This window comes from Pelodiscus sinensis, chromosome 16 (genome assembly GCF_049634645.1).
Source record: "Pelodiscus sinensis isolate JC-2024 chromosome 16, ASM4963464v1, whole genome shotgun sequence".
Lineage (NCBI taxonomy): Eukaryota > Metazoa > Chordata > Testudines > Trionychidae > Pelodiscus > Pelodiscus sinensis.
In genome coordinates, this window is record NC_134726.1 from 14,085,865 (window position 1) to 14,113,795 (window position 27,931).

The window sequence follows — 27,931 nt, forward strand, 5'->3', positions numbered from 1 at the left end:
GGGGGAGTATAGGAGGAAAGGCAGAGAGGGGCGATGCACAGGCCCCTAGTGGGGCAGCTCAGAGGAGAGTGTCACTGGGCTTTCTGCGAGAAACTCTCCCTCAGGGCCTCCCAGACACACATGGCCCCCTGAAGGGCCGGCCAGACGGCAGCTTTGAATGGGTCCTGCCAATGTGGTCAGCCTCTGCCCCCAACCCTGGCAGGAATTTCTCCCCCTTCCTTTCACAAATATTGTGGAACACACAACACATGGCCACTACGTGTGGGATGTTGCCCTTCCTGAGTTCCAGCCAAGTGAGGAGGCATCTGAAATGCACCTTGAAATGCCCAAAGGCACCCTCCATAACCATGCGGGCTCTGCTGAGCCTGGCATTGTAGTGTTCCTGAGAAGGGTTGAGGTGGCCGGTGTATGGTGTCATGAGCCAAGGCAAGAGAGGTTAGGCCACATCCCCCACCCTGCAGATGGGCATGTCTATGTCCCCAACCTTGATGGCACAGTCGGAGAGAAAAGTTCTATCAGGAAGCTTCTGGAACACGCTAGAGTTTCTGAAGACACGTATGTCGTGCGCCTTCCCCGGCCGCCTGATGTAGATGTCAGTGAATTAGACCCTGTGATCCGCGATGGCTTGTAGGACCATTGAAAAGTATCCCTTCTGGTTGATGAAGAGAGATGCCCAGTGGGCAGGTACATGGATGAGGATGTGGGTGCCATCATCAACAACCCCCGGCCCTGCAGTTGGGAAGGCTGTGTCAGCAAACCCGATGATGATGGCATCCACATTGCAGAGGTGGATGACCCTGCGCAGCAGGATGGTGTTGATGGCCTGCACCACATGCAGATGGAGACAAACGAACAGAGATTAACAGGGGTGCCAGGGCCATTGGGAGGTCCCACAACCCACTGCTGCTCCTCTCCCTCCCACACACACACACCAGGAGCAACTCCCCTCACTCACCCAACCCCTGGCAGGTCTTTGTGAGGGTGGGACTGAAAAAACCTCCCAGAGTAAACTAGAGGCATAAGGATCTTGAGCAAAAAGGGGTTTTTGCGCAAAATGGACATGTCCACACTGCTTGTTTTTGCACAAAAACTTCTTGCACAAAAAGCATTGGAAGAGATTGAAAATGCTAATGAGCATGAGAAAATGCTAATGAGCATTTCATCTGCATTGCCGCTTCCAAAAAAAACCTGTAGTGTAGACATAGGCTGGAATAGATTGTGAAGGGAGGTTGTGGAATTTCCATCATTGGTGGTCTCTAGATAATACTTAGTCCTGCCATGAGTGTATTAATTGACATCTCAAGGCCCCTTCCAAGCCTACAATTCTATGATTCTGAATCTTTTGGATTTTTTAAATAGTTGTTCAGAGAAACCTTGTCATTTATTCCACTGTCAACCAGTAATAGGAGGGAAAAAATACCAAGCAGCTGAGGCTTCTCTTCTCTCTTTCTCCATACCTTTTGCATACATTTCTTTTCCTCTATAAATAACACAGAGTGTTATTTGGAAGAGAAAGTCATTTTTAGAGGTGATAAATCATCATCTGGCAACTGGAGAGACAAAGGGGGCTACAAGCCAACACTGAACTTCCTTGAGCGAGAACAATGTCCACATTTTAAAAAAAGCCTTGTGTGTGTAGGAGGGAAAGGAGCAGACACACTGTGAGGGGTCACCTCTCCCTCGGTCTGGGTCCCCTCCTTCGCCACCCTTGTCCCGGCCCTCCTGACTGTGTCCCTCACTCAGTGCTGCCGCAGACACCTCCTTTCTTTATGCTTTCCCCCTTGCTCGGGGGTTGAGGGGGGCCTGGGCCCACCCTCTCTCCAGGCCCCAGCCCAGGGCCCTAAGGTGGGGGTGCTCCTTCCTGACGCCACCCACCTGGCTGACGGGGCTAACTGCCTAAACATGTCAGCCTGCAAGCAGTTCTCCATCTGCCCGCCACCAGCTACTTCCTCACCCCTGAGTGTCTGGGCTTCACCCTCAGCCTTCCGCTCCACTAGCCTCAGTTTCCGCTGTCCTCCCTCAGTCCCGGCCACTCCTTCCCCTGTTCTCTGCCTCTCCTCCTTTTAATACAGCCGTCTCCCCTTCTGCGCCTGCGCCGGCGTCCCAGGGCCGGCTCCCTGCCCTGTCTCCGTTGTCCTCACCTGACCTGCCCCCCCCCCACTGCTCCTGCGCCAGTGCTGCTGCGACTGGGGTCGGAGGCGCATGCGCCATCAGAGAATAGGGTGCCGCTCGCCGGCTCCGCTCTGGCTTCCGGCTCTCCTCTTGCCGCGGGCCGGGGAGAGAGCGGCTCGTCCGGCCCCTGGCGGAGGTCTAGTGGCGGGGACACGCCTTGCTCCGCGACCCCGTCACACACACCAATTTCATTTTATTTGGTGCCAGAAGGAGTATAGATTAGGAAAGAGCTTAGAAACATAGCAGCTGCAAGCACCACTCTAACTTCGTTCACCAGTGGAAGTTATGTGCCATTGAAGCAGTATAACCAATGGCAGTTTGGCTCACTGCCGAATGGAAGGAACTCATAGGAGTATGAAGGAGCAGTCAATTTTTGAAGAAGGCAAAGGGCCAAAATGTTGGAGCAGGATTCTCTAGGGCAATAGTTCTCAAGCTATGGTCAGTGGACCCCTTAGGATCTGCAGACAGTCTGAGATTTCTAACGGGGTCTGCACCTCCATTGTTGGGGTCTGCAAATGAAAAAAAAAGTTGAAAACCATTATTCCAGGGGTCCTGGGAGTCTGCATAATTCCAAGGTCAGGTCTCCCCTAATTCCTCTTCACTGTTCTTAATATAGGCCTTGACTGCACACAAATGTACCACTACAGTTAGAGCAGTACAAACGCCACCTCTTAGGGTGGATGCAGCTATATTGCTATGAAGCCACTTCATAGCTGTAAATCTGCACCTGTAAGGAACGGGTGTTAGCCACACAAAATTCTCTGTCAGTTCTACACCCTAGGGCTCAAGGTGTAACCTTGTTAATTTAAATACCCACCCTTATCCAATTCCTAGGGCTTGTGGTGTAACTTTCTGCAGGTTCACAGGCTCTTTTGCTAGTAAAAAATCTTTATACGGTAATATCCTTACTTTCTACTTATTAACAGGTACCAAGCAAGCAGAATATCCATGCTAAGCATAAAGTGCCATGCTCACCAATACAGATCAAGGCAGGCAAATTTCCCACGTTGGCCAGCCAAGGTCAGTCTTGTTGGGATTCTGGTTGCTGCATGTCACAGTTGTGCAGAGCTCTGATATTAGGCTGTGTCTTGGAAGAGAGTACTTTCAGGTCTTTTCTTCTTGTCATTCTTTCTGTTCCTTCTTCTCCTTTCTTCTTTTCTTGCTTGTCTCCTTCTTGGAAACTTGAGTCCTGCTTAGCTAGACCTTAACCAATTATTTTACTAAAATGTTACTAACCAATCATAACACACTGTAACAGAATTACCTAACCAATCATACCCATCACCTTAATTGATTTATACCTAGCAAAATTAATTATACAGCAGACAAAAAAAATTAAAAAACAGATAGGCTGTGTCCATACTGCATCCCTTTTCTGTAAAAGGGATGCAAATTAGACACATCGCAATTACAAATGAAGTGGGGATTTAAATCCCCCCCGCTTCATTTGAATAAACATGGCTGCTGCTTTTTTCCGGCTCGGGGCTTTGCTGGAAAAAAGCGCCAGTCTAGACGGGGATCTTTCGGAAAATAAAGCCTTTTCTGAAAGATTCCTTATTCCTTTTTTTAAGAGGAATAAGGGATCTTTTGGAAAAGGCTTTATTTTCCAAAAGATCCCCGTCTAGACTGGCGCTTTTTTCCAGCAAAGCCCCGAGCCGGAAAAAAGCAGCAGCCATGTTTATGCAAATGAAGCGGGGGGGATTTAAATCCCCACTTCATTTGTAATTGCGATGTGTCTAATTTGCATCCCTTTTACGGAAAAGGGATGCAGTCTAGACACAGCCATAGAGGTAATACAGACAAACTATAGGAATTACATTGCCAGCTGGGTGATTCTTTCTGTGCTCCAGGAGAGATAACACACTGTTGTTTCTTAAACAAAACAAAATAAAACAAAAAGCAACCTAACTGCGGGAGGGAGGAGGAGGGACAGAAATCTCATATGAAAAAAGGTAGCGATATTTGGGTATAAACATACCATAGTCCTGGTTTGAACTTGAAACATACACACGCTCACACACGTGCGCACACACGCACACGCACACTCTCTCTCTCTCTCTCTCTCTCATTCACTCAGAATACTGATCAGCCCCTGGCCTGTGGTTGGAAAGATCACATTTTGGGGGCTGAATGGGTGAAAAAAGTGGTGTCATGGTTCCAGGACTAGCAGCACCTCTGCTGAATCTCCTCAGCTTTCAATCTTCTATCTTTTGCCTCTCCTTGGGGTGTTGGGGAGGAACATGCAAGTCTCTCCCTCTTATTTAGAGCAAGTACTGGGCTATAGAACCCTGTGTATCAACTGTACTTACCCTGCAGGTATGGCTGGGGGTATGTCTACACAGTAGTGTTATTTCAGAATAACTGATGTTAGTGCACATCTACACTACAAGCAGTTAATTTGACATAATGTCAAAATAATGGTGAGCTGGAGGACTTCTTACTCTGAGTCCTGTAACCCTCATTGTATGAGAAGTAAGGGAAGTCGGAAGAAGAGTGCTCTACCTTGGACTTCCTGCTGTATAGACAGCACCAAAAGCTGAAATCAGCTATTTTGATTTAAGATACGCAATTGATGTAGCTCAGGTTGCGTAGCTTATTTTGGTTTTAGCCCTGTTCTGTAGACATGTCTTCATTGTGGGTCTTGTGGTACAACTGTAGATCCTTTTTCCTGGGCTCCATAGAGACAAGTATGGTATGGCTCAGCCCACTATCCCAGATATGGAGAGACCAATCTTCCTTAAAAAGCATCATATCCCCCCAAAAAATGAATAAAGGATGCTCCATTGACTGATTGGAGTTAGAGATTCTTGTAAGTCTATCATCTAAAATTGTCATTTCTCTCTGTCTTTGTCTTGTTTAGGATGTTGCAAAATCCTTCCGGAAAAATTTCTTTGAGAGACAGTGCAGGGAAGTCCCTGTTTATTTCTTATAATCTAATAGCTGATTTACTGAGGCTTGTCCTTGCAAGTTTGAAGCATTATGTGCCATGGTGTGTTATCTGATTCATTAGAGGTTAAACTTCCCTTTGCTAAAGTCTGTTGTTAGGTAATAAAATATGATTGTACAGTCTTTGTAACCAAATCTAGACAATGACATGCAAATGAGGCACTGGCAGGGAATGCCTGGGAGTTTTAGACAGCCTCTTTTCCTGGAACGATAAGGAAATTGATTTCTCTGGTAAATGAACAACAACTCAGGGTCTTAAAGTACAACAGCACGTGGCTGCTCAGTGACATTTGTCAAACATACACTGGCTTCTTAGAAATACGGTCACTGAACGGAACACTGGTGTCTGTAACAAATATTTTCTGTTTTGTTACTAAAGAAACAGAGTAATTGAGCTGAATTCTCAGCTGCTGCAAATTCCATTGATCTCAGTGGAGCTGCACTGACCCTGTGTATACCAACAGAGAATTTACCCTATAGATGTAAAGCATTTCATAGATGAGGCATACAAGTACTCTTTGAAACCCCAAATGGAGCATGTCATCTTACCCATTGAGAAAGAGGGTCCGAGAAAGTTAATTTGTTCAGTTTTGAGAATGAACTCAGCTGAAATATAGCAACACTATCTAGTCTTACAGAGTGTCCAGTCTGACATCAGTAGATTCAGCATTGCGAATTATCTTTTTTCTATGCTCCAGAAAAGAACCCCTAAGATGGATGTTCTTGATATAACCTTTAACTGAGCTTGAACTTCCCAACTGCAGAGTCTGTCCGTTCACCAGCCATAGATCAGGGTGGAAGCAGGACCAGCTGGGTGAACATACAAATGAAATCAGAGCACTCTTTAGGGACTGTAGATTACAGTACACTTGCTAACTATTTTATAGCTCCTTTTCCATAACATCTGTCATTATTTATCAAGGGGGAGACTTTCATAAGTGCTCAACTCTAATAGCTTTCATTGAAAGCCAAAGGAAAAGCTCACCCAACTAATTTATACTATGCTAAATTAGAGTATAAGGGTGAAATCCTGGACATACTGAAGTCAATGGAAGCTTTTCCACTGATTTCAACTGAGCCAGGTTTTCACCTTATTCTCACAGAGTAGCTTTTTCCTTTTAGTTGATTCTTCAGACTCAAATATATGATGTGGCTCACTGTTACAGATGATAAAGCAAAGGAACATGTAAATCATATACATACATATATGGCGAGCGAGTTAATTTCAGAGTCTGTCCAAGTCAGGAAGCAGAAGTACTAGACCACTGAAAAACTCACTTTTGGTATGTACAAAACATATCATTGCTACTGTTTTGCCCCTATTTTATGTGCTTCCACTTATACCTAAAATTTAATTTAATTTTAAACCATAAAGCTGTCTCTAACATTTATTTTGCAGTTTAAATTGAATACAAATTAAACTAAGAATTAAAAATATATTTCAATTTCATTAACACGTACACAGTAACTTTCTGTTGTGGATATGGTGCAGCATATGTGGTATTGTTCTAGTGGGTTTTACCAAGTGGTGTTGTTACTCAAACTTCCAAATCCTGTGTCTTAGCATGTGGGCAAGTGTTCAGTCTTGGGAAGACATGCTGTGGTGTAATATTGGAAAGAAGCAGTGTTCCTGAGACAGCAGTAGGGGAGTTTACTCTCCATCTTGGTCTCAGATTGGAGTAAGTTCTTAAGAAGAGTTGCACCCTAGGAGCTGGGCATTGGTGTTGGGCAGAGATTCTCAAAGAAGGAATCACCCTGCATTTCTGTTCAAGGAACAGTATGTATATGTACATAAAGCAAATTATATTTTGAATATACCCAGGTGCCACATAATTAATTTCTCTTCTAATGGGAAGCATGGCAATGGGATGACACTGCTATCAGAAGAGGGACATTGGTGGCTAAAGAAAGGGCAACAGCGTTGTTATACCCACTTTATGTATGAGAAAATAGAAACACAAAGACATCAAGACCCTGATCTCAATTGATATCGAGAGCTCTCAACTCACTGTCCTCAAGGAGGCATTTGCTGTATAGGAATTGTTAAATGCACAATTTTTTTGTCTTTACTTTTGGCATGAGCAATCACTGCTGCTTTCAGCAGTCGCTCATGTGCCACCTGCAAGATGCCAGACGCATGGTGATTTTTTGCTGTTTAGGTTCCACTTCCCTTTTCTTAATGTCTGTTTGTCACAACTGAGAGCTCTTGTATCACTTACATATTAGTAAGAAGACCACATTTATATTTATTAAAACCATTGCCTGATTTTAGTAGCTTCCTGACAGTACCATAGAATTTTCTGTTCATTTCTGGGAAATCATATGAATTACACTAATGCCTTACATGGAACAGATAACTACAAGGTGCCATCTCATGATCATGAGGTGCCTCAAAATGATTCTTCTGACAACAGCATAGATTTGATCCTTGAACAATTGTGTAAGAATTAATCTTTTATTATTGAGTTTTCCAGGATGCATTTAAGAGCAGAATCAATATGGGACTTAATGATCACACTAAGGCTATGTCTAGACTGCAAGCCTCTTTCGAAAGAGGCTTTTTCGAAAGTATCTTTCGAAAAAGCCTCTTTCGAAAAAGCGCGTCTAGACTGCAAGCAGAACTTTCGAAAAAGCAAGCCGCTTTTTCGAAAGGCAGTCTGGATGCTCTCTTTTGAAAAACCCCTGTTTGCATTCAAGAACGCCTTTTTTCGAAAGAGCACTTTCGAAAAAAGGCGTTCTTCCTCGTAAAATGAGGTTTACCACCGTCAAAAGAAAAGCCGCGTTCTTTCGATTTAATTTCGAAAGAACGCGGCTTCAGTCTAGACGCAGGTGAAGTTTTTTCGGAAAAAGGCTACTTTTTCCGAAAAACCCCCTGAGTCTGGACACAACCTAAGAGACAAGGCATTTGGTACCATTTTCCATTACAATCTTTAGTATCTCATGTGCAAAGGAGAGGCTGGGTGGGGGGGAGGGATAATGTTAGAATATTTTAACTCAAAACCTTTCATTGAAGTATTCCACCTGTATAACTTCTGGTCCTGGCTGGATTAGGAAGAGTGATGGAGTGTAAGTGTGACTAACAAATTAGACAAATATTTCAGATCCGGAAAAAAGGCTTTAGGTTGCTTTGAACTAAGGTTCAAACCAATTCTTATATTGGCCACATAAGTGTCCCTCTCTTTTCTTCCTTTAGTTCTTTGTGCACCTGATTTCTGTTCTCTGCCCCATTATTTCAGCTACTCTGTCCTAAATCCCTGCAGCCCTCTGTTCACAAGAAGATATACCTAATTTCCCAGTTACCCTTCCTGTGACTCATTAGACCTTTTCTCAGGCTCATTTGGATGAGTACAGAGCTATACCATGGGCCAAAGACCTTTCATTTTCCTAGTAATAACTCTAGTTATAGTAAGAGTCTGATCCACAACAGTCCTGTCAAGAAACTGAAACTTTATTTCTTGCCTAGTGGTTATTATACCAGTTAAACCAATTTCTTCTGATTCTGCTTTTAGCTAGTTATTGTTGTGTAGTGGTGAATTAAACCAAATGTATTTCCTGATATCGTAAGTCAAGCAGATGCTGACTGATCATCAGCCTCCTCTGATTGCAGTTGCTTCAGTTATGACATTGCATTTTACAGCTCTAATAAATATTTACTTATTACAGATGGCAATGAGCCCATCTCAGGTGAAGTGTATGAAGCAGCACTTGTGTGAGTTAAATTGGCGCTAGAATTGCATCACACCTGAGACAGCTGAAGCTTAAAGCAGCAAGGGTTTGAACTCTTGCAGACACAAGGTACTTGGAGAAGAGAGAATGTGAGGGTCTGGGGCATAGGGAAAGTGCTAATGAGCTTTGAGGAAGGTGAGAAAACTGGAAGTCAGGATTCCATGCCCATTTCAGCTACTAATGTAGTGTCTGGCACTTGGGCAGGTCATTTTGTGTCTTTCTGGGCTAAGTTCAGCCCATGGTTAATGTGTTATTTCATTGGCCACAGTGGAGTTGAGCCTGCTGTGTAGTAACTGCTTCCATTGCCCACAAGGAAAAGGGAGGGAGAGGGTGGTATTAATGCCTACTCATGTGGTACTTTATAGGGTTTTCATGAGGTTTAATTAGTGGAAGCCATGTGTGTTCCAGTAATGAAGATGACACTATGAGGCTGGGTCTACATTGGCATGATCTTGCGCAAATACTCTTTAACGCAAGAGTTCTTGCATTAAAGTATTTGCGCAAGAGAGCGTCTACACTGGCATGTGCCTTTGCGCAGAGATGTGCTTTTGCATAAGAGCATCCGTGCCAGTGTAGATGCTCTCTTGTGCAAGAAAGCTCCGATGGCCATTTTAACCATCGGCTTTCTTGCGCAAGAAATTCATGTTGCCTGTCTACACTGGCATCTTGCACAAGAGGGCTTATTCCTGAGCAGGAGCATCATAGTTCTTGTGCAAGAAGCACTGATTTCACACATTAGAACGTCAGTGTTCTTGTGCAAGAACTTCCCGCCAGTGTAGACAGGCAGCATGTTTTTGCGCAAAAGCAGCCGCTTTGGCGCAAGATCGCGCCAATGTAGACACAGGCTGAGATCAAAGTATTGTCCATCACTGCTGTGCACTCTACGCCAGTAGGGAGGGTTTCATAAAGGTTGTTTTAGTTAAAACAACAGAAAGTTCTGGCAGCCAGCAGGTAGGTTGTGGCAAACTGCAAGGAGGAGGAGTTTGATTCTCTCTGGGTGTGCTAGGCCTCCTTTGGTGTTTTCAGCACCCTGTGGGTTCTGTGGAATTCAGCTTCTTGCAGGGTATGTACCTGGTGCGTGCTGGAATTATCCATTGGGCTGCAGCAGTGGATGTCTTTCTCACAGTTATAAATGTGGGTGTAGCAAGAGGTAGGGCAATGCTATAGAAGCAGAGTTGCAGTCTCTCCCTCCCTCAGCAGAGGCCTCTGTCAGGCTAACAGTCTCAAGGGATACTATAGCATACTTGTGACAGCTTGAGGAAGGGCCACTGATTTCGGGGTTTTCATTGGATGACCACTGGTTCTTGAGCTATGTGAAGGGATGACACTTCCTTATGCACTTTTTCCTACCATTCATGATAGACCTCTGCCATACCCCTGAATTTATTTCAGTTCTAAGGTGAACAGTTCTAGCCTTTTTAATATTTCCTTGAATGGAAGCTGTTACATACCCCTAATCTCCTTCTTCTTCTTTCTTTTTTTGCGGGGTGGGGGTCATTCTTGGGGTCTTCTCTAACTCAAACATATTTTTTGAAGGGAATGACCAGAACTGCACACAGTATACAAGGTGTGGGCATATCATGGATTTATAGAGTGGCATTATGTTCTCTTCTCTCTTTTTAGCTATCTTTTTTTCCCTAATGGCTCATAACACAGTTAGCTCTTCTTCTTCTTTCTTTTTTTAAAAAACTGCTTCTGTAGATTAAATGACTGTTTTCAGAGAACTATCTACAACAGCACCACAATCTCTTTCTGGAGTGGCAACAGCTAATTAAGGACCCACCATTTTGTACGTATTGTTTGGACTGTGTTTTCCAATATGCATTCCTTTACAGTTATTGACACTACATTTCAGCTGTTATTTTGTTTCCTAGTCATCCAGTTTTGTGACACCCCTTTGTAACTCTTTGCAGTCCTCTTTGAACTTAACTATCCTAAGAAAGGGTATGTCTACACTACAATGTTAATTCGAACTAAGGGTATGTCTACACTACCCCGCTAGTTCGAACTAGCGGGGTAATGTATGCATACCGCACTTGCTAATGAAGCCCGGGATTTGAATTTCCCGGGCTTCATTAGCATAAGCGGGGAGCCGCCATTTTTAAATCCCCGCTGCTTCGAACCCCGTGCAGCGCGGCTACACGGGGCTCGAACTAGGTAGTTCGGACTAGGGTGCCTATTCCGAACTACTGGTACACCTCGTTTCACGAGGAGTAACGGTAGTTCGGAATAGGAACCTAGTCCGAACTACCTAGTTCGAGCCCCGTGTAGCCGCGCTGCACGGGGTTCGAAGCAGCGGGGATTTAAAAATGGCAGCTCCCCGCTTATGCTAATGAAGCCCGGGAAATTCAAATCCCGAGCTTCATTAGCAAGTGCGGTATGCATACATTACCCCGCTAGTTCGAACTAGCGGGGTAGTGTAGACATACCCTTACTTAGTTTGAATTAGTTAATTCGAACTAAGCTAATTCGAACTAACGGATACAGACTAAAAAACTAGTTCGAATTAGCGTTTTGCTAATTCGAACTAGCATGTCCACATTAAGTGGACCCTGAACCGGGGTTAAGGATGGCCGGAAGCAGTGCCAGCAGGGCATCAGAGAAGAACTTAGAGCGTGGAGATGCTTTCTCAGGCTAGCCGAGGGCTGTGCTTAAAGGGTCCCGACCCCCACCCCGGACAGACAGTTCTCAGGGGTGCCCTGCTTGCAAAGCAGTCCTGGCTTGGAGTGCCCGGACTACCCACACTGGGCACATCACAGCACTCGGTCATCAGCCCGGCTGCACTTGCTGCAGGCTGCCATCTGGGGAGAGGGAGTAATTGGGGGGCTGCAGGAGAGCTTTCACCCCCAGAAGCCCACAGAGCCAGCCCAGTCCTCCCCATCGGGGGCTCGTGCCCCATTCCTCCCTCACCTCCTTCCACTTACCCTTCCCTAGCCCCTCTTCTTGATGTACAAAATAAAGATAACGTGTCTTCCAAAATGGAATCTGTCTTTATTGAACAAAACTGGGGGAGACTGGGAAAAGGAGGTGGGAGAGGGGAAGAGAGAGGGTGGGAGAGGGGAGGGCAACTAAAATGATGAGGGGTTGGGAACAGGTTCCTTATCAAGAGAGGCTAAAGAGACTGGGACTTTTCAGCTTAGAAAAGAGGAGACGGAGGAGGAACAGGATAGAAGTCTCTAAAAGCATGAGTGGGGTGGAGAGGGTGCATACAGAAAAGTTCTTCATTAGTTCCCATAAAGAAGGACTACAGGACACCAAAGGAAAGGAATGGGTAGCAGGCTTTAAACTAGTAACAGAAAGTTGTTCTTCACAAAGTAAAGAGTCAACCTGTGGAACTCCTTGCTGCAGGAAGCTGTGAAGGTTAGAACTAGAACAGAGTTGAAAGGGAAGTGAGATCAATTCATGGAGGCTGGGTCCATGGAGTGGTATTAGCCAGGGAGTAGGAGTGGTGTCCCTGCCCAAGGTTTGTGGAAGGCTGGAGAGGGATGGCACGAGACAAATGGCTTGGTCACTGTCTTCGGTCCATCCCCTCCAGGGTCCCTAGGGTTGGCCGCTGTCGGCAGACAGGCTACTGGGCTAGATGGACCTTTGGTCTGACCCAGGACGGCCATTGTAAGCTCAGGGCTCAGGGTCGGGGGTCTCAGTGGATCCCCTTGATTCTCTTGCACACCTGCTCCTGGGTGGCCAGGCTGGCAGCTCTCCTGCCCTAGATGGCCACTTTCCTGTGCCTCGTGCAGAAATCGTGGACAAGGTCCACGATGTCTGCACTAACCCAGGCGGGTGCCCGCCTCCTGCGATCCCGGGCAAGCTCTCGGGAGCCGCCAGCCTGGTCCCGGGAAGAGGGGGAGGGCTGGGGGGCATCGGGTGGCTGGCTCGATCCGTGCCAGGTGCAGGGTCTGCTGGCTGGGTGCTGGCAGGCTTGCACCTGGCACGGGCACCGTAGCCAGCCCGTGCCCCTTTAAGGACTCCGGGGCCGGGAGGGGGGCAGAAGAGTTTCCCTGGTGTTGGCAAGAGTGGCCACCAGGGAAACCTGGGGAGGGCTAGCCTCCCACTAGTTCAAATTAAAGGAATACACACCCCTTAATTTGAACTAGCTAGTTCGAACTAGGCTTAATCCTCGTAAAATGAGGTTTTCCTAGTTTGAACTAAGCGCTCCGTTAGTTCGAATTAAATTCGAACTAACGGAGCGCTAGTGTAGCGCCTATGAAAGTTAGTTCGAACTAACATCCGTTAGTTCGAACTAACTTTGTAGTGTAGACATACCGTGCAAACTTGTCACCTCACCATTTACTCCTATTTCCATTTATGAATCCGTTGACCAGCAGATATGCCTATAAGCATCCTTGTGGGACCCCACTATTTACCCCCTCCACTGTGAAAAGTGACAATTTATTTCAACTTTTTTGTTTCCTATCTTTTAACCAGTTATTTATCCCTGAGAAGACTTTACCTCTTATCCCATGATAGCTTGCTTTGCTTACTTTGCTTAAAAGCTTTTGGTGTGGGACCTTGTCAAAGGCTTTCTGAAAGTTCAAGTATTACACTGTAGCAACTGGATCATCCTTGTTCACATATTTGTCTGACACCCTCAAAGAATTCTCAGAAATTGGTGAGATATGATTTCCCTTTACAAAAGTCATATTGAATCTCTCCGAACATCATATTCATCTAAGTATCTGATAAGTCTGTCCTTTACTGTTGTTTGAACCAATTTGCCTAGTTCTGAAGTTAGGCTTACTACTCTGTGATTACCAGGAGATAGATAGATAGATAGATAGATAGATAGATAGATAGATAGATAGATAGATAGATAGATAGATAGATAGATAGATGCAAGAGAGAGAGAATCTTTAGGTTCCTTCAGAACTCTTGGGTGAACACCATCTAGTCTTGGTGACTCGTTATTATTTAATCAATTTGGTCCAAAACCTCCTCTGACACATCAGTGTAGGACAGTTCCTTAGATTTGTCACTTACAAGGGCAGGTACCTCAGATGTAGGGATCTCCCTCATCCTCTGCAACGAAGACAGATAAAATGTATTCATTTAGCTTCTCCACAATGGCCATGTGTTGTGAGTGCTCCTTTAGCAATCCCACTCTTGTGTTTGGCAGATTCTGATGCACTTTTAAAAAATGCTGGTTTTTTTTCTTCTTAGGCCTATTTATACTTGACTCACCAGAGTCTATGCTCCTTTTTATTTTGCTCAGTAGGATTAGACTTGCTTTTTTAATACTACTCTTTTAAATCTCTAAGGGTACGTCTACACTAGGTCGTTAGTTCGAGCTAGGTAGGTTAATTAGGGCAAGCGGAGTTGCAAATGAAGCCTGGGATTTAAATATCCCTAGTTTCATTTGCATGTTCCCGGGCGCCGCCATTTTTAAATCCCTCTTAGTCCGAACTCTGTGCCCGCGGCTACACGTGACACAGAGTAGGTAGTTCAAATTAAAGATCCAAATTCGAACTACCGTTACTCCTCATTCCACAAGGAGTAACGGTAGTTTGAATTAGGATCTTTAATTCGAACTACCTACTCCGTGCCGCTTCTAGCCGCGGGCACGGAGTTCGGACTAAGGGGGATTTTAAAATGGTGGCGCCCGGGAACATGCAAATGAAGCCCAAGATATTTAAATACCAGGCTTCACTTGCAACTTTGCTTGCCCTAATTACTCTACCTAGCTCGAACTAACGAGCTAGTGTAGACGTACCCTCACTGCCTCTTTTACTCTGTTTAGCTATGGTGGCATTTTTGGACCTCTTCCTGGATTTTTAATGTTATTTTGATTCTGCATTTAATTTGAACCTTTCTCATGGGTGGCAGGTGGACAGAGGGATTGAGGAAGCTAGCCACAGGCTGGCCTACTCCATCCTTTTTCCCCCCACCAGAGCATACCCCTCCAGCCCAGGGCACCTGGTAGGTGGGTAGGCAGTGCAGCCCCCAGTCTCATCCCCAGAATAGTGGGAAGCCAAATGCAACCCCCTATGGTGTGGGCAAGCAGCATAGCCCCTAGTTGTGGAGTGCCGCAAGCACTGGCTCCAGCCACCTGGAGTCCCTGGCTACAGGCTGGCCCACAGTAGCTCCAACCTGGGGCAAGGGTGTCAGAGCCCTCTGCCTGAAGTGGAGGCAAAGGCAGGCAGTCCACTTGCTCCCCAGTTACCTGTGGCATTCTCTGTGACCTGGTGGTGGGAGAGGGGCTTGGAGCTGCAGTCTGGCCATGTAAGAGCTGGATGGGCAGCTGTGAGGAGCAGCAGTGGACCCTCCATTTACCTGCAGTGCAGGGGAAGGAGAGCTGAGAACAGCCTTCAGTCTCCCTCCCCCCCCCAAGGCTCCCAGACCACCTAGGATAGGAGGAGAGTCTGCAGCTCAATGACTCTTCATAGCTGCCTGTGCACAGCTCCTACCATGGCCGGGCTGTGGCTCTGAGGCCCTATCCCTGGCTGTAGCTGGCTAAGGGAGAGCCACATGGGCATGTGTGAGAGCCAGCATGGAGTCATGGCCCCTCCTCCTGGCCTGGGTGGCTAGAGAGGTGGGGCTGGGACATGTGATTCATCTCCCAGTGAGAGAACCTCTTCATCCTTCAATCAAATCATAAAAAGTCCTTTGGTGCTTGGGACAAGCTTTCCTCCCAAGCCATTATACTTTTATGTTGCTGCTGATTATGCTGCACATTGCTATTGTAAGCGGGGGAATGGGCTCACTGCTGAGGGGAACTTTCCTGGCTTCTATGCTACCCCTGTGAAATGGGCTAGGGACAGCACCTGAGTCCCTAATCCCACTTCCTTTACCTAGAGACTTGATTCCAGGGCTCCCCTTCTACTCTCCTGTATGGCAGAGTCCTCGTTATCCCAACAAGGCTGGGCCCAGGGTTCCTGGGAGCTTGATCTCTAACCTTGTAACTGTCACCTAGGATGGGGGGCTGGGTGTCACCAATAGGAGAGAGCACCCTGCAGTGAACACTTCCCTGACCCACTGTATTTCAAAGCAAATACAATTTATTAAACAAACACTTAAAAAAAAGGAATAAGAAAAAATGGAAGAGACTGGAAAACATCTCTCTGCTCTACAGCCTGGAGCCCTCACAAGCAGCACCTCTAGAATGTAAGAAGTTTGAGGGGTAGCCATGTCAGTCTGTAACTTTAAAGCAATGAGCAGTCCTCTGTACTTTAGAGACTAGCAAATATATCATGAGCTGTCATGGATCTACCTAGGAAAGCTCATGATACAATATCTTTGTTAGTCTCTCAGGGCACGTCTACGTAGCAGGGCAAAACTCAAATTAAGCTATGCAACTTCAGTTACATCAATTGCGTGGCCGAAGTCAAACTAGCTTAACTCAGCATTTGGTGCTGTTGACGCAGCAAGAAGTCAAAGGAAGAGAATTCTTCCTTTGTCCTGCCTTGCTCCTAGTGAAATGAGAGCTACAGGAGTTAGAGTAAGAAGTCCTCCCGCTTGACGTTATTTTGAAATAATGGCTTGCTGTGTAGATGTGCTCTTTGTTATTTTAGAATAACACAAACTATTCCGAAATAACGCTGCTGTGTAGACGTACCCTAAGGTGCCCTAGGACTGTTGTGGAATGTCAGGGCAGTTCACACTCTGTTCCTTGCAGGTCCCAGGCCATCTCCTTTGGCCCTGGCTGTGCTGCAGGAATGTTGCAGGTCAGACATTTGCTCTGGGTGGCAGGACCCTTCTCCCTAGTGTTAGCCCCTCTCCAGTCTGGCCTGCCAGGCCTTTGAGCTGGTGAAGTCTCCCTGCACTGGGCCTCTACCCCGGGTCCCTGCTGCTCACTGCATCCAGCTCCAGCCTGCTCTAGGCCCAGCTCTCTTAGGCTCTGTGTGTGGCCCTCCTGTCTCTGTGGCTGTAGCTTTGCTCCCAGCATGAATCTGCTGCTGGGCTGGGTCTCTGGCTCGGTCTGGCTGGCACAGTTTTGGTCCCAGCTCTCTCCTTAGCTTGACCCCCACTCAGTCTGACCCAGGAAATCTCAGCTCTTCCCCAGTCGGCTCATTCCCTCGTTGGCCCGTCAATCAGGCTGACCTGGAGTGCTGGCCTCTTCCCATTGTTCCTGGGGGCTGTCAGTCTCGGGGTCCTGATTCCTCAAAGACCCTTCCCCTTCCTTTTGATACTGGGAGCTGGCCAGCCAAAAATTCCCACTGAGTTTTAGTAAGGGGCCCATAGTCCCTTTACACAAGAGCACACATGTTCTTTGGAAAGAATGTGTGGGTGTGCAGGAGAGGTGTGTCAAGGGCATGACATGTGAGTATTGGTTAAGAGAACAAGCTTTACTTTTTAATCCTTGCCATCCAAATGGGTTAGGCTTACAAAGGGGAATATGCTCGATACACACACATGACAGCAATCAATGGCTGCTAGTTCCAACAGTTGCTGATACATTTTTTAAAAGGAGGAACTGTTGAAAGGCAGGGAGAGAGATATTAGAACAACATATTGCAGCTTGCCAAATAGCACAAAGACTAAGGTGAAACAGAGGAGACAGAAAAAGGGACTTAAGAAAACAGGATAATGATAAACAAAGGGAAAGAATTGGAAAGGAGCTAGAGAACTGGAGATTTACAACATCTTCTCTAAGCCAGCGCTAATGGCTACCACAGGTGATCAAGATCATTTCTGAACTAAGCTCTAATCAGTTTTGTAGCATCAGTTCAGCAGAATTATAGGGAAGTTGTCTCTAGCCTGTCGTAGACACCTTCCTCTTTCCCATCTGAAAGGGCAATGATGGCGGTCCATGAATCATACACTCTCTTCTGCTTAGTACTTTCCATTAGATTTCAGAGTAGATAATGAGAAGAGTAGAAAACGTCATACCCATTTGTGTTATGTCAGTAAGTTAGTACATCCGGGCTGTGTCTAGATTGGCCAGTTTTTCCAGAAAAACTTGCCAGCTGTCTACACGTGCCGCTTGAATTTCTGCAAAAGCACTGACTTCCTACTGTAAGAAATCAGTGCTTTTTGCGGAAATACTATGCTGCTTCCGTTCGGGCAAAAGTCCCTTTTGCGCAAAACTTTTGTGCAAAAGGGCCAGTGTAGACAGCTGAGATTTGTTTTGCGCAAAAAAGCCCCGATCACGAAAATAGCGATCGGGGCTTTTTTTGCGCAAAAGCGCGTCTAGATTGGCCACGGACGCTTTTCCGCAAAAAGTGCTTTTGTGGAAAAGCGTCCGTGCCAATCTAGATGCTCTTTTCCGAAAATGCTTTTAACGGAAAACTTTTCCGTTAAAAGAATTTCCGGAAAATCATGACAGTCTAGACATATCCCCACTGTCCTTGCCTCCTACCATGAAATCCAGGGAAAGGAAGGTGATTAGTATTGTAACTGACCCAGTAATTGCTAGTGGAAGACAAGGGGATGAGTTTCTCGTGCCACGCTTGTCCTTGGCAGCTCTGGTACTTTGCAATGGTTCTAGAGAAAGAAGACCCTGTCTCCCCTAGAATCTAGGAGGAAAACAAGACCTTTGTGGGGCTATCAATTCACATCTCTTCAGGCCAGCAGCCGGTAGGTTCCCAGGGTAGAGTAAGCTCATGCATCCAGCAGCAGCACAACGCAGGCAGTTCTTTGTATACCTGCTAATTTGTTTCCAAAGAAAATGACGGTGATTCCAGCATCCATAGAAAATACATCAGAAGAACTAGGTGTTGGCACTTTCTTGTAGGAAGCTTGGAAGTCTTTCAGCAGAAGGGAGGAACAAAACCTTTTGAAATCAGATTTCCCAGGTTGTAAATCAAATGTTCTGCAACAAAACATTAGAATAAAGAATCATTACCACTATCTAGCCTCCTTCAGCCTCTTTTTCCTTCTGTAGCATCTTTTTCAAAGGCTGAGTTTCCCTCAGACTAATTTTTCTCAAAGTTCCTGTTCTTTTAAATGTATCTGCTTATTGCCACTCCCTCTCCCTGCCCCTCCTGCCTCCTCCTTTTATTTTCTAGACAGCTGCAATACAAAACAGATGAGGCCTTCACAGGCCTTATGTGTTCTGACCCGTACTCCAGGAGGTGTGAAGGGTGTGAAAGCACCTCCCATTGTCCCCCAAGTAAGCATGCTCCAGCTGGCCAAGGGAAGGCAGGAGCAGTGTGCTACCTGAGCCTTCCTCCCCCATGCTCTGGCCAGCCGGGAGAAGGCTGGGGCAGATTTCCTGCTTACTTGTGGCACCATGGGGGGGGGTCCACATTTATAACAAAAGCACCCCCCCCCCCACCCAGAAGTTCCTGCTCCTATTGAAGCAGGGTGGTGGTGCAGTGTTGCTTAACAGCCAGTCTGTTGACCAGCACTGGTCCCTGAGATTTCCTTGACCCTGTTTAGGAAGACAGCAAGCTAGTCCCCAGAGAGCTGAGTTTTATTTCCAGTTCTGACACTGGCCTGCTGGGTGATCTTGGGTATGTCATGTTCTGGCTTGTGCCTCAGTTTCCCCCACCTGCAATGTGAGGATATTTACTCAGCTTATGACATGCTTTGAGATCTACTGATGAAAAATGCTGACACACATTATTATAGATGTAAACCCCAGGTGGAGTGGAAGGCCGAAACCATCATCCTGATTCTCCAGCTCTTTGTGCAGTCACTTGTGTTTATCCAAAGTGAACATAATGTGCTATGGAATCAAGATGACAGCACTTTGCACTGGAGGAAGGCCCTGACCCCTTGATGTCAATTGAAAGATTCCCACTGAATTCAATGGACTTTGGTTCACACTAAATCATAGCACACTGTGCTAGGCAGTGCAGAACCATCTAGAAGTGTTGCATCAGGCTGCTTGTAAGAACCACTAGGAAAATCACTCTGACACCTCAGCTATTTGTTAACAGGTAGCAACTTAAACCCAGAGTACAGAGATGAAAAGAGGAAAAGGAAACACTTCCATCTGCTCTAGAAGGAATGCACAGGAGATGTGCATTCTAACCCTAGGAGACTATGATCACACATAGTCATCGACTGCATGGTCCCTATTTAGCAGAAATACACATTATTAAAGGCACATCAGAAAATGTATTAAATACTGTGCCAGAAGTCACTAGATGGTGCTGTTAATTTTACAAGTTCCTTTTCATAGTCTGAGTATTGTGGAATCTGAAGAATTTCTGCTTTGTCTTTAGTCCCAGTGGGTGTTGTAAATGTCTGTTGGGGAGATCTGTGGCAAATAAGGCAGATCACAGGTTTTCCTAATCTTGCTAGCTTGCCTATTCTCCTGATTGTATTGATAAGACCAGGATGCTTGATGTTTTGCTTAAAGCCTCAGCTCCTGGAGGGAGTTGATTAACATATACAGAAGACTCCCCCTTTTGCAGTTAAAAATTTCTATTCTTCATGTAATTGCAGGGTCTGCCTTTATTCGGTCATTTCCTAACTTCTGAGTGCTTTAGCAACTTTAGTCATCTTTTAATGCCTTGTGTGAGATTTGCTAGGTTTAAAAAAAAAACCCTGGCATTATATTGATGCCAACGCTGCTCATCAGCTAGTTGGACCCAAATCCATACTAGCAGGGTATAAGAGGGAGGCTGCTTTCAGACTTCTCTGATCTACAGAATTAATTGATTCCATGTAAGCAGACTGCATGTGCTTATATGACTTAGCCTCCATTGCTCAGATCTTATTGGCATAGAGTCATAATGAAGCAGCAGAGAGCACTTGTGTATTATTAGATTGCCCTGTTCTGAATGTCTTTGTCTGTTTTCCTAGGAAAGATTCCTGGAAAGAACACGTCAACAATTTCCTGCCACTACATTTGACTAAATCATTACCATTGACCAAGCACACATAGTATCTTGTGCTTATCTCCCTTATCTCCCTTGAGTGCTAGAACATTTCCCTTGAGGAGGAAATGCAGCGGGCAGGCTTTACTTGCACACGCTGTACTTTTCTCACTGAATTCTTGGTAGCACAGGCTCAGCTCCCTCTAACTTGGAACAATCTGTGCTGTATTTCCTGTAGGTCAGCCTCACAGCAGATTCACTCCACATGAGTGCTCATCAAATTGAGTAAGTGTTTTAGTGACAGTTGGACTCCTACCTTAGACTTTAACCTCGTTTGCGTGGGGGGGTTTAAAAGGCTGTGTGAGAATTACTACAAGATGCTGGTTTTGTACTGTATCAACGTATCCTCTTCTGAACACTGTCCAGGAATTCTCTGGAGCCTTGCTCTGTGGAGGTTTCTATAGCATGGAAGAAATACATGGAAGCAGATCATAAGCTGTCTGATCCATGCTCTCTTGTGCACTGCTTTGAGTTTGGAGCATAAGCATAGAACACTAAGGTCTGTTTCACTCTGCAGTAAATATATGGCTCCATGGAAGTTGCATGTGCAGTGAGACCGGGATGGGATAGAGAAGGAATCTGTTCCTGTAGATGTTTCTTCCTGCCTGGTGAGCAGTACAAGTGATCACCAGAATTTGAGTGCAGGGCAGGCCAAATAGATGCTGCACCGATAACACTGCTGCTCCTGACTAACATGTAATGATTGAGGGCAAATGCACAATTGGCAACATGCAAAGAATCTTATAGCTCCTCAGAGCAGGTGATTGACACTTATTGCTTGCTTGGATAGTCTCCATTTACCCAGCAGCCTTGGGTTACCTTCTCGTCCCACCCTCAGGGATCTGCAATATCAAGGTCTGCATCTCTGTATTTATTTTCCCATGTTCCTGTACTCCTAGACCATTCCCCTCTCTTCAAAAATGTCAGGAGAAAAAAGGTTTTGGCTTAGCGAGGCTTCCCATTTGAGTCAGCTGGAAACCGATCTCAGACAATTGTTACTAGGTGTGATAAGGCAAACTGATCTTTTGCATAAGTTCACATGTGCTTGCACTGGGTGATCAGAGATCCCAGTTTTAAAGGGACAGGACTGTATTTAAGCCCTCCCACAGGTATCCTGATGCTCTTAAAAATGGGCAGATTGTCATGGTTTTTGTGTCTCCTCCCCCCCCCCCCCCCCCCAATCAGTACAGATGGGTCCTGCTGGTGGCTGGATCCCTGCTCGCCAGCAGGCTGTCCTCCAGGGCTGAGTGTCTGTGAGTGTGTGTGGGGTGGGAGAGGTCTGATAACTAGCTGCTGCCTAGTGCCTGCCTGTATGTACCCTACCACTGCGGCTCAACGTGTGCAGTAAGTGTCGGTGGGAAACGGGACAGGGTTCAGGGCTTTGCTGGCCATGAGTGGGCATGCAGTGGGGGCTGTACTGGCAGATCAGCAGTGAGCAGCTGCTCCATGCACTGCATCTTTGCCCTGCCACCAACCTGGCACATCCACTCCCATGTGTTGCCTCTGCTGCCCGCCCATCAGCCCTTTATGTGCTCCGCCCTTCTTGCTGTCCTCTCCCTGCCTTGCCCCTTTGCTTCCACAAGCACCACTGCTCCCCATTACCTCCTCCCCCCAGCAAGGCATGCCCAACCCTCATGCTGGGTGGAGACCCAGCCCTCCCTCGGAGAGCTCAGGTCACTAGTGTTTGGCCTTCCCCCCACAACCTCTGGTTGGGCGAGTGCCCTGGGAAAGCTCAAGACCCTCTGGCCTAGGGGTCTGGTCAGAATGAGTGGAGCCCTGCATGTGCCAAAGCCCCGTGTAGTCTGTCTGTCTTTCAGCTAAGCTCTTGGAGTGGCATCTTGGAGACACCATCACAGATAGGGAACCACATCACAGAAAATTCCCCAATCTCCACCCCCCATTGTAGCATCCATGTTTCCGAGAGAAGAAGGTATTGATTGCTTTGGCTGCTTATATAACAGCAGCCTCCACTGTAGCTTTTTCCCCACTCAGAGTTGATTCCCAGCTGACCACTATCTGTCTAGCATTGCAAGTTTCCACAGGGCACTTGCCACACACTTCCCCACTGCCAGAGCGGGTCTCATTCATGTGTTCCTGCACTTCAGGGTGGGGAAAACAATTCACAAAGTTCCATGAAGGTGGCCTTGCACATTCAGAAGTTTTGCAGCCACTGCTGATTGTCCTGTACCTACCTGCAGTGCTATGCAGTCCCACCAGTCTGTGCTTGTCTGACGGCACCAGAACCAGCAGTCCACTGTTTCCAAAGGTTCAAATGCCAGCAGCATTTCCAATTTGCTCAATTCATGGGCTTCCACAAACAGCATGTCCATGACCTCCCAAGTTCGTCTTCTTGCTGACATTCAAGGCATATGGTCTTGAAATACTGCACCATTAGGTACAAAAAGGTAGATATCAACAGCACAATGCATTGATGCATAATGGGATCCAGGCTTGTGCTGCTAAGGCATCTGTGTGAGTAACAGGGACCAAAAAGGGGAAAAAAGACTGTTTCTCTTTGATCTCAAGCAAGGGGAGAGGGAGTAGATGAGTGCAATGTGGGATGCTGATGACATGAACATAGAACCATTCTCTGCACAATTTTGGTCCCAATGTGCACTGGGAGCATAACCCAGAATTCCAAGTGGTGCAGGCACTGTGAGAGAGCTACTCAAAGTGCATCGCTCTCCAAGTCGATGGCAGTCTCCCTACTGGAGGCATGCTACTTTGAACTATGTTGAATTCTTGTGCACAGTAGGAACATGGACCTTTGACTTTACAAAATTGGGTGATAAGAAATTTACCTTCAATAAATTACTTTCCTATGTGCAACTTTTGTGGTGTTGGAACTTGTCAGAAAAGTGCTCATCTTTTCAGAGTTACGCATTCAATAATTCAACAAAATGGAAGTTGCTTTCAGAGAAAAAGATGGGGGAGGAGTTTCAGCTATTTTCTAGCCAAGTGAAGAGTGTCCAGCATCTTGGCGGGGAATTAGACTAGACGACTCTTGTGGTCACTTCTAACCGTATGGTTCTATCCTTCTATGCCTCTGTATCTATTAAGCCTGCCAAGATAGACACTGCTGGAGACACATATCAATGAGTAAGCATATTATTGCTGTCTCTCTGTTTTCTGTAAACCACTGCTTTTCTTTGCTGCTCACTTTCACTTTTCCTATCATTTCTTTCACTATGTCCACATGATGCTTTCTTTTTTAGGTTTCACCCTTGGGGGTATCAAGTTGAAGACCTACCTTTTCTATGCTTCTGATCCATCCTGGAATCTTTCCTCTTTCATTACATGGACTTGGTCAAATTTCCCTTCCTGTTTAAACATTTAAAGAATTTCTTACTTGGGTTTTTGAGAGAGAAGTAGTTCTAGCTCACTCTCATTGACTAGTTCTACAAAAGACAGCCCAAAATATAGTATTTTCTTATTTGAAGCATAACCATTAGAGTTGTGTGAATAATGGATTTGTCTGTTCCAAAAAAAAAGAGAAAAAATTGGTTTGGGTCAAATAAAAAATGAATTTTTAAAAAATGTTGACAAAAAGTTTCAAAAATACATTTTGGATCAAACAATTTTTTGTTTAATTTTGGAGTGAACACCTTTTTTTAACAAATGAAAACACAAAATTTTGACACAAAATTGTTCTCAACTTAAATGTTTCAATTTGAAACTGTTGGCATGAAACTGACTTTTCCTGAATTTTTGGGGGAGAGTGGGCTCAACATGAACGTTTTGCCAAAATAGACATGAAAGTCACAAATGTGTTTTGGTATTGTTAGATTTGCAGAGTTTTGGCCAAAAATGTCACTCAGCACTAATAACCATTTCAAGATCAGGCAAATATGTGCACATGCTAAACTACATTATATATATACAGAGAGAAATTCATTGTGTGGGACAATGTCAGTGCGTGGATTTACCTGAGTCTGATTTTGCTTGAGTTTCAGTTGAGGAATGATCTCTTGTTGTTCTTTTTGAATATTGTGTACATTTTGCATGTTGGACTGACTCATGCAGTGTATTACTTCTTTTGTTTGGTGAGTTTCCCCAGTATCTTGGTATCATGGGCTAATTGATCATCTTTAGTTCCAGCTGTTCCAGCTTGTTACATTAGAGTTGTCCAGCACAGAATGTCAAGCTCACTGACATTGAAATTATTCCTTGGTATTCTCTAAATATCCCTTGCTTATTTTCATCACCTTATTCCTTTGCGCCTTTTAATTCCTTTCCTATTTATTTCCCTCACAGGGTACGGCTAGACTCCGGTATCCCGAAAACTCCGTCGCATCCAGGGAACGAGTTTGTTCTTACGCTTTTTTTTTTTTTTGGTGGAAGAGCAAACATGCTCTTTCAGAAGCCCCTGTATTCCTCATTCATCCCAGTCTAAATGGACCAAATTTTGGAAAAGCCTCTTCCAACAAAAGTATCAGAAAAATGTATCTTTTTCCGATATATCCTCACAGTCTAGAGGAACCCACAGTATTTAAAGCATATAATACATCAGTAATACTTCATGAAAACAGATCTTCTCTACATTTGGGGATAGCCCCAATTCAGTGACCAGTAGAGCCGCAGTGTAAACAAGGGCAATCTGGGTTTGCACCTCGTCCACTAGCAGAGGTCAATATAGGGCAGCTACATTGCACCCTTACCTCGAAATACATTTCAAAATAGCTTATTTTGAAATTTGATGCTGTCTACGCAGCGCCAACTTTTGAAATAAAGCGATATTTCAAAACGTCCCTTAATGGGACACCAGAAATAACAGGCGTGCGATTCAAAATCTCTTTTGAAATAATGGGCTGCTTAAAATACACAAAATAGCTATTTTGGGATAGGCTACATCTATGCTGCAGAGCTATGGGTACAGCTGCACTGATTACTGAGTCCAGGCTATTTCAAGTGACCAAAGAACTTGCATCTGAGACTGTGAAAAGTATCACGTTTACACCGTTTCTGAGAATGAAACTTGATCAGAAGCAGATTCCTTCCTGCCATTGGTTAAGTAATAAAGGCATGTGTTGGCCAGTCTCAGCCCTGAGTCACCATGGCAGTATATTTATAATTTCTCTTGGGAAGTAATTTTAAAGAAAAAATCTGTCTCCTAGCCATGAATGAAATGCTGCCATCTGCAGATCTTCAGTCAACAGGAGATACTAAAAATAGGCAGCGGGATTTATTTAACAGCCAGATTGTGATTAGATGAGTGAGGTAATACCTTTTATTGGACCTTACATAGTACTCTGAATAAGATGAGAAGCTTCTCTCTCTGGCTACGTCTACACTGCAGGTTTTTTGTGCAAGAAACTTTTTGTGGAAGAGATCTTCTGCAAAAAGTTCTTGCACAAAAGTGCGTCCACATCTCAAAAGCGACGCACTTTTGCGTAAGAGAGCGTCCACACTATCGTGCCAAGGGTACCAGGTCCATCCATCGCCATGCATCCGCTTTCACATATAAAGCCCCCCTGAACCAGTTCTAGCTTGGCTAGAGGTCACCAGTTGCTCTCGAGTGGTGTTGCCAGAGCCCAGCAGAGACACGCACTTAAAGGGACCCTCCTGGACAGCTGTTTCTCTGTTTCTGCTGCCTGTTTGCAGACCTCTCTTGAGTGACAGCAAAGCTTCAGCAGTGCCTGCAGTGGTTGCCCTCTTCTTTTGGGGGACTCCACAGCTTTTTGCTTTGCTGTGTGCCATGGAGCCAGAGCTGCCCCTGGGCAGGTGACAGCCCCACATGGCCATGCTGCAGTTCCTACAGCACTTGCTTCCAGTTGCCTACATATTAATGCTGGACATGGACTCAGGACTCCTCGTTACCCTCTGCATGGTTGCGGCTGCTCCAGTCTGGCTGCTACACCCCACCATATACAGAAGGTTCTGGAGGTTGGAGACTAGTTCGGACTGGTGGGACCAGCTCGTCATGGAGCAGTGGGATGACCAGCCCTGGCTGCACAACTTTAGAATGCATGAGGCCACCTTCTTTGAGCTCTGTGCCTGTCTCACTCCTGTCCTCCAGAGACGCGACACCCACCGGTGGTCTGTCATTCACCTGCAGAAGCGGGTCGCAATTGCCCTCTGGAAGTTGGCCACCCCAGACAGCTACCGCCCAGTGGCCAACCAGTTTGGGGTGGGGAAGTCCATCACTGGGGCCCAGTTTATGCAGGTGAGGAGCTCACAGGCTGCAGTCCATGCACAGAGGGGGATGTGGGGAAGGTGCTGGATAAGGGGGACCCTTGGGAGAGAGGAGGCTGGGGACTGTAGGGGGCGAACTGGGGTCTTGTGCTGTCCTGCCCTCACACAGTCCTGCTGCCGGGGGGGTGGGGAGTACAGGCTCGTAGTGGGTGGCTCCTGTGAGGGGAGGGGGGCAGAGAAAGGGAGCGGGACAGGCACTTCCCAAGGGCTCATGCAACCCCTCTCTCATTCTCGGTTGTGTGTGTTTCTGTTTCCCCTGCAGGTTGTCACTGCCATTAACTCCCTGCTGCTGTGCAGAGTCGTCTATCTCCAGGACCTGGAGGCAACTATGGTCGGATTTGCTGCTCTGGGGTTCCTCAACTGTGGGGGAGCCATTGATGGCATGCACATCCCCATCCAGGCTGGACCATCAACCAGTTTATTCATAGAAAGGGCTACTTCTCAGTAGTCCTGCAGGCTCTGGTGCACTACTGGGGCCATGTTACAAACATTCACGTGGGGTGGTCGGGAAGGGCATGCGATACCCAAGTTTTCAGGAATTCTAGCCTGCGCACCAAGCTGGAGGTGGGCACCTTTTCCCCCTGCCAGGACTTTGCGGTGGGTGAGCACAACATGCTAGTGTGCATAGTGGGGGATGCAGCATACCCACTCATGCCCTGGCTGATGAAGTCCTATACCAGCCACCTGGATCCCAGCAAGGATCTTTTCAATGCCCACTTTAACCGAGCCCAAATGCCTTTGGGCACTTCAAGGGACACTTCTGCAGCTTCCTCACCCACCTGGTCGTCAGGGAGCACAATATCACCAAGGCGGTGGCTGTGTGCTGTGTGCTTCACAATATGGTGGAACAGAACCGGGGAGGCCTTCCTCCCAGGGTAGGGGCCAGCCCCCAGCTGTGAGGGCCATGCATGTGAGCAGCCCTAGACTGCTGCCATTCGCCAGGCCCATCAGGCTGGTGTGCATATCCAGGAGGCCCTAAGGGAAAGGTTCTCTCAGGCCCCCCAGTAACTCTCACCAGGGCCTCGCCAACAGGGGCCTCTGCCTTTCTGCTCTCTCCCTGTTCCTTCTCACCCCCTCCCCTTGCCCCTTTCCTGGCCTCCCAATAAACACATCTGTTTGGTTTGAACAAAAAA

At 46.2% G+C, this 27,931-nt stretch overlaps 1 protein-coding gene across 1 annotated transcript; it reads left to right on the top strand.

Annotated features, from left to right (window-relative positions):
- LOC106732382 (uncharacterized) lies at nt 1–27,931 on the top strand. Its single transcript, XM_075899312.1, has 3 exons — nt 1–3,192; nt 24,861–26,769; nt 27,061–27,931. Exons 2-3 carry the CDS (start codon nt 26,341–26,343, stop codon nt 27,244–27,246), a joined length of 615 nt encoding a protein of 204 aa, XP_075755427.1. The 5' UTR covers nt 1–3,192; nt 24,861–26,340; the 3' UTR covers nt 27,247–27,931.

Excerpts from the sequence above, each read along its gene's own strand:
- LOC106732382 (XM_075899312.1), top strand. The coding sequence starts at position 26,341 with ATGGCCATGCTGCAGTTCCTACAGCACTTGCTTCCAGTTGCCTACATA. Across the intron at positions 26,770-27,060 it reads CTGGGGCCCAGTTTATGCAG|GTTGTCACTGCCATTAACTC; the intron begins GTGAGGAGCTCA and ends TTTCCCCTGCAG.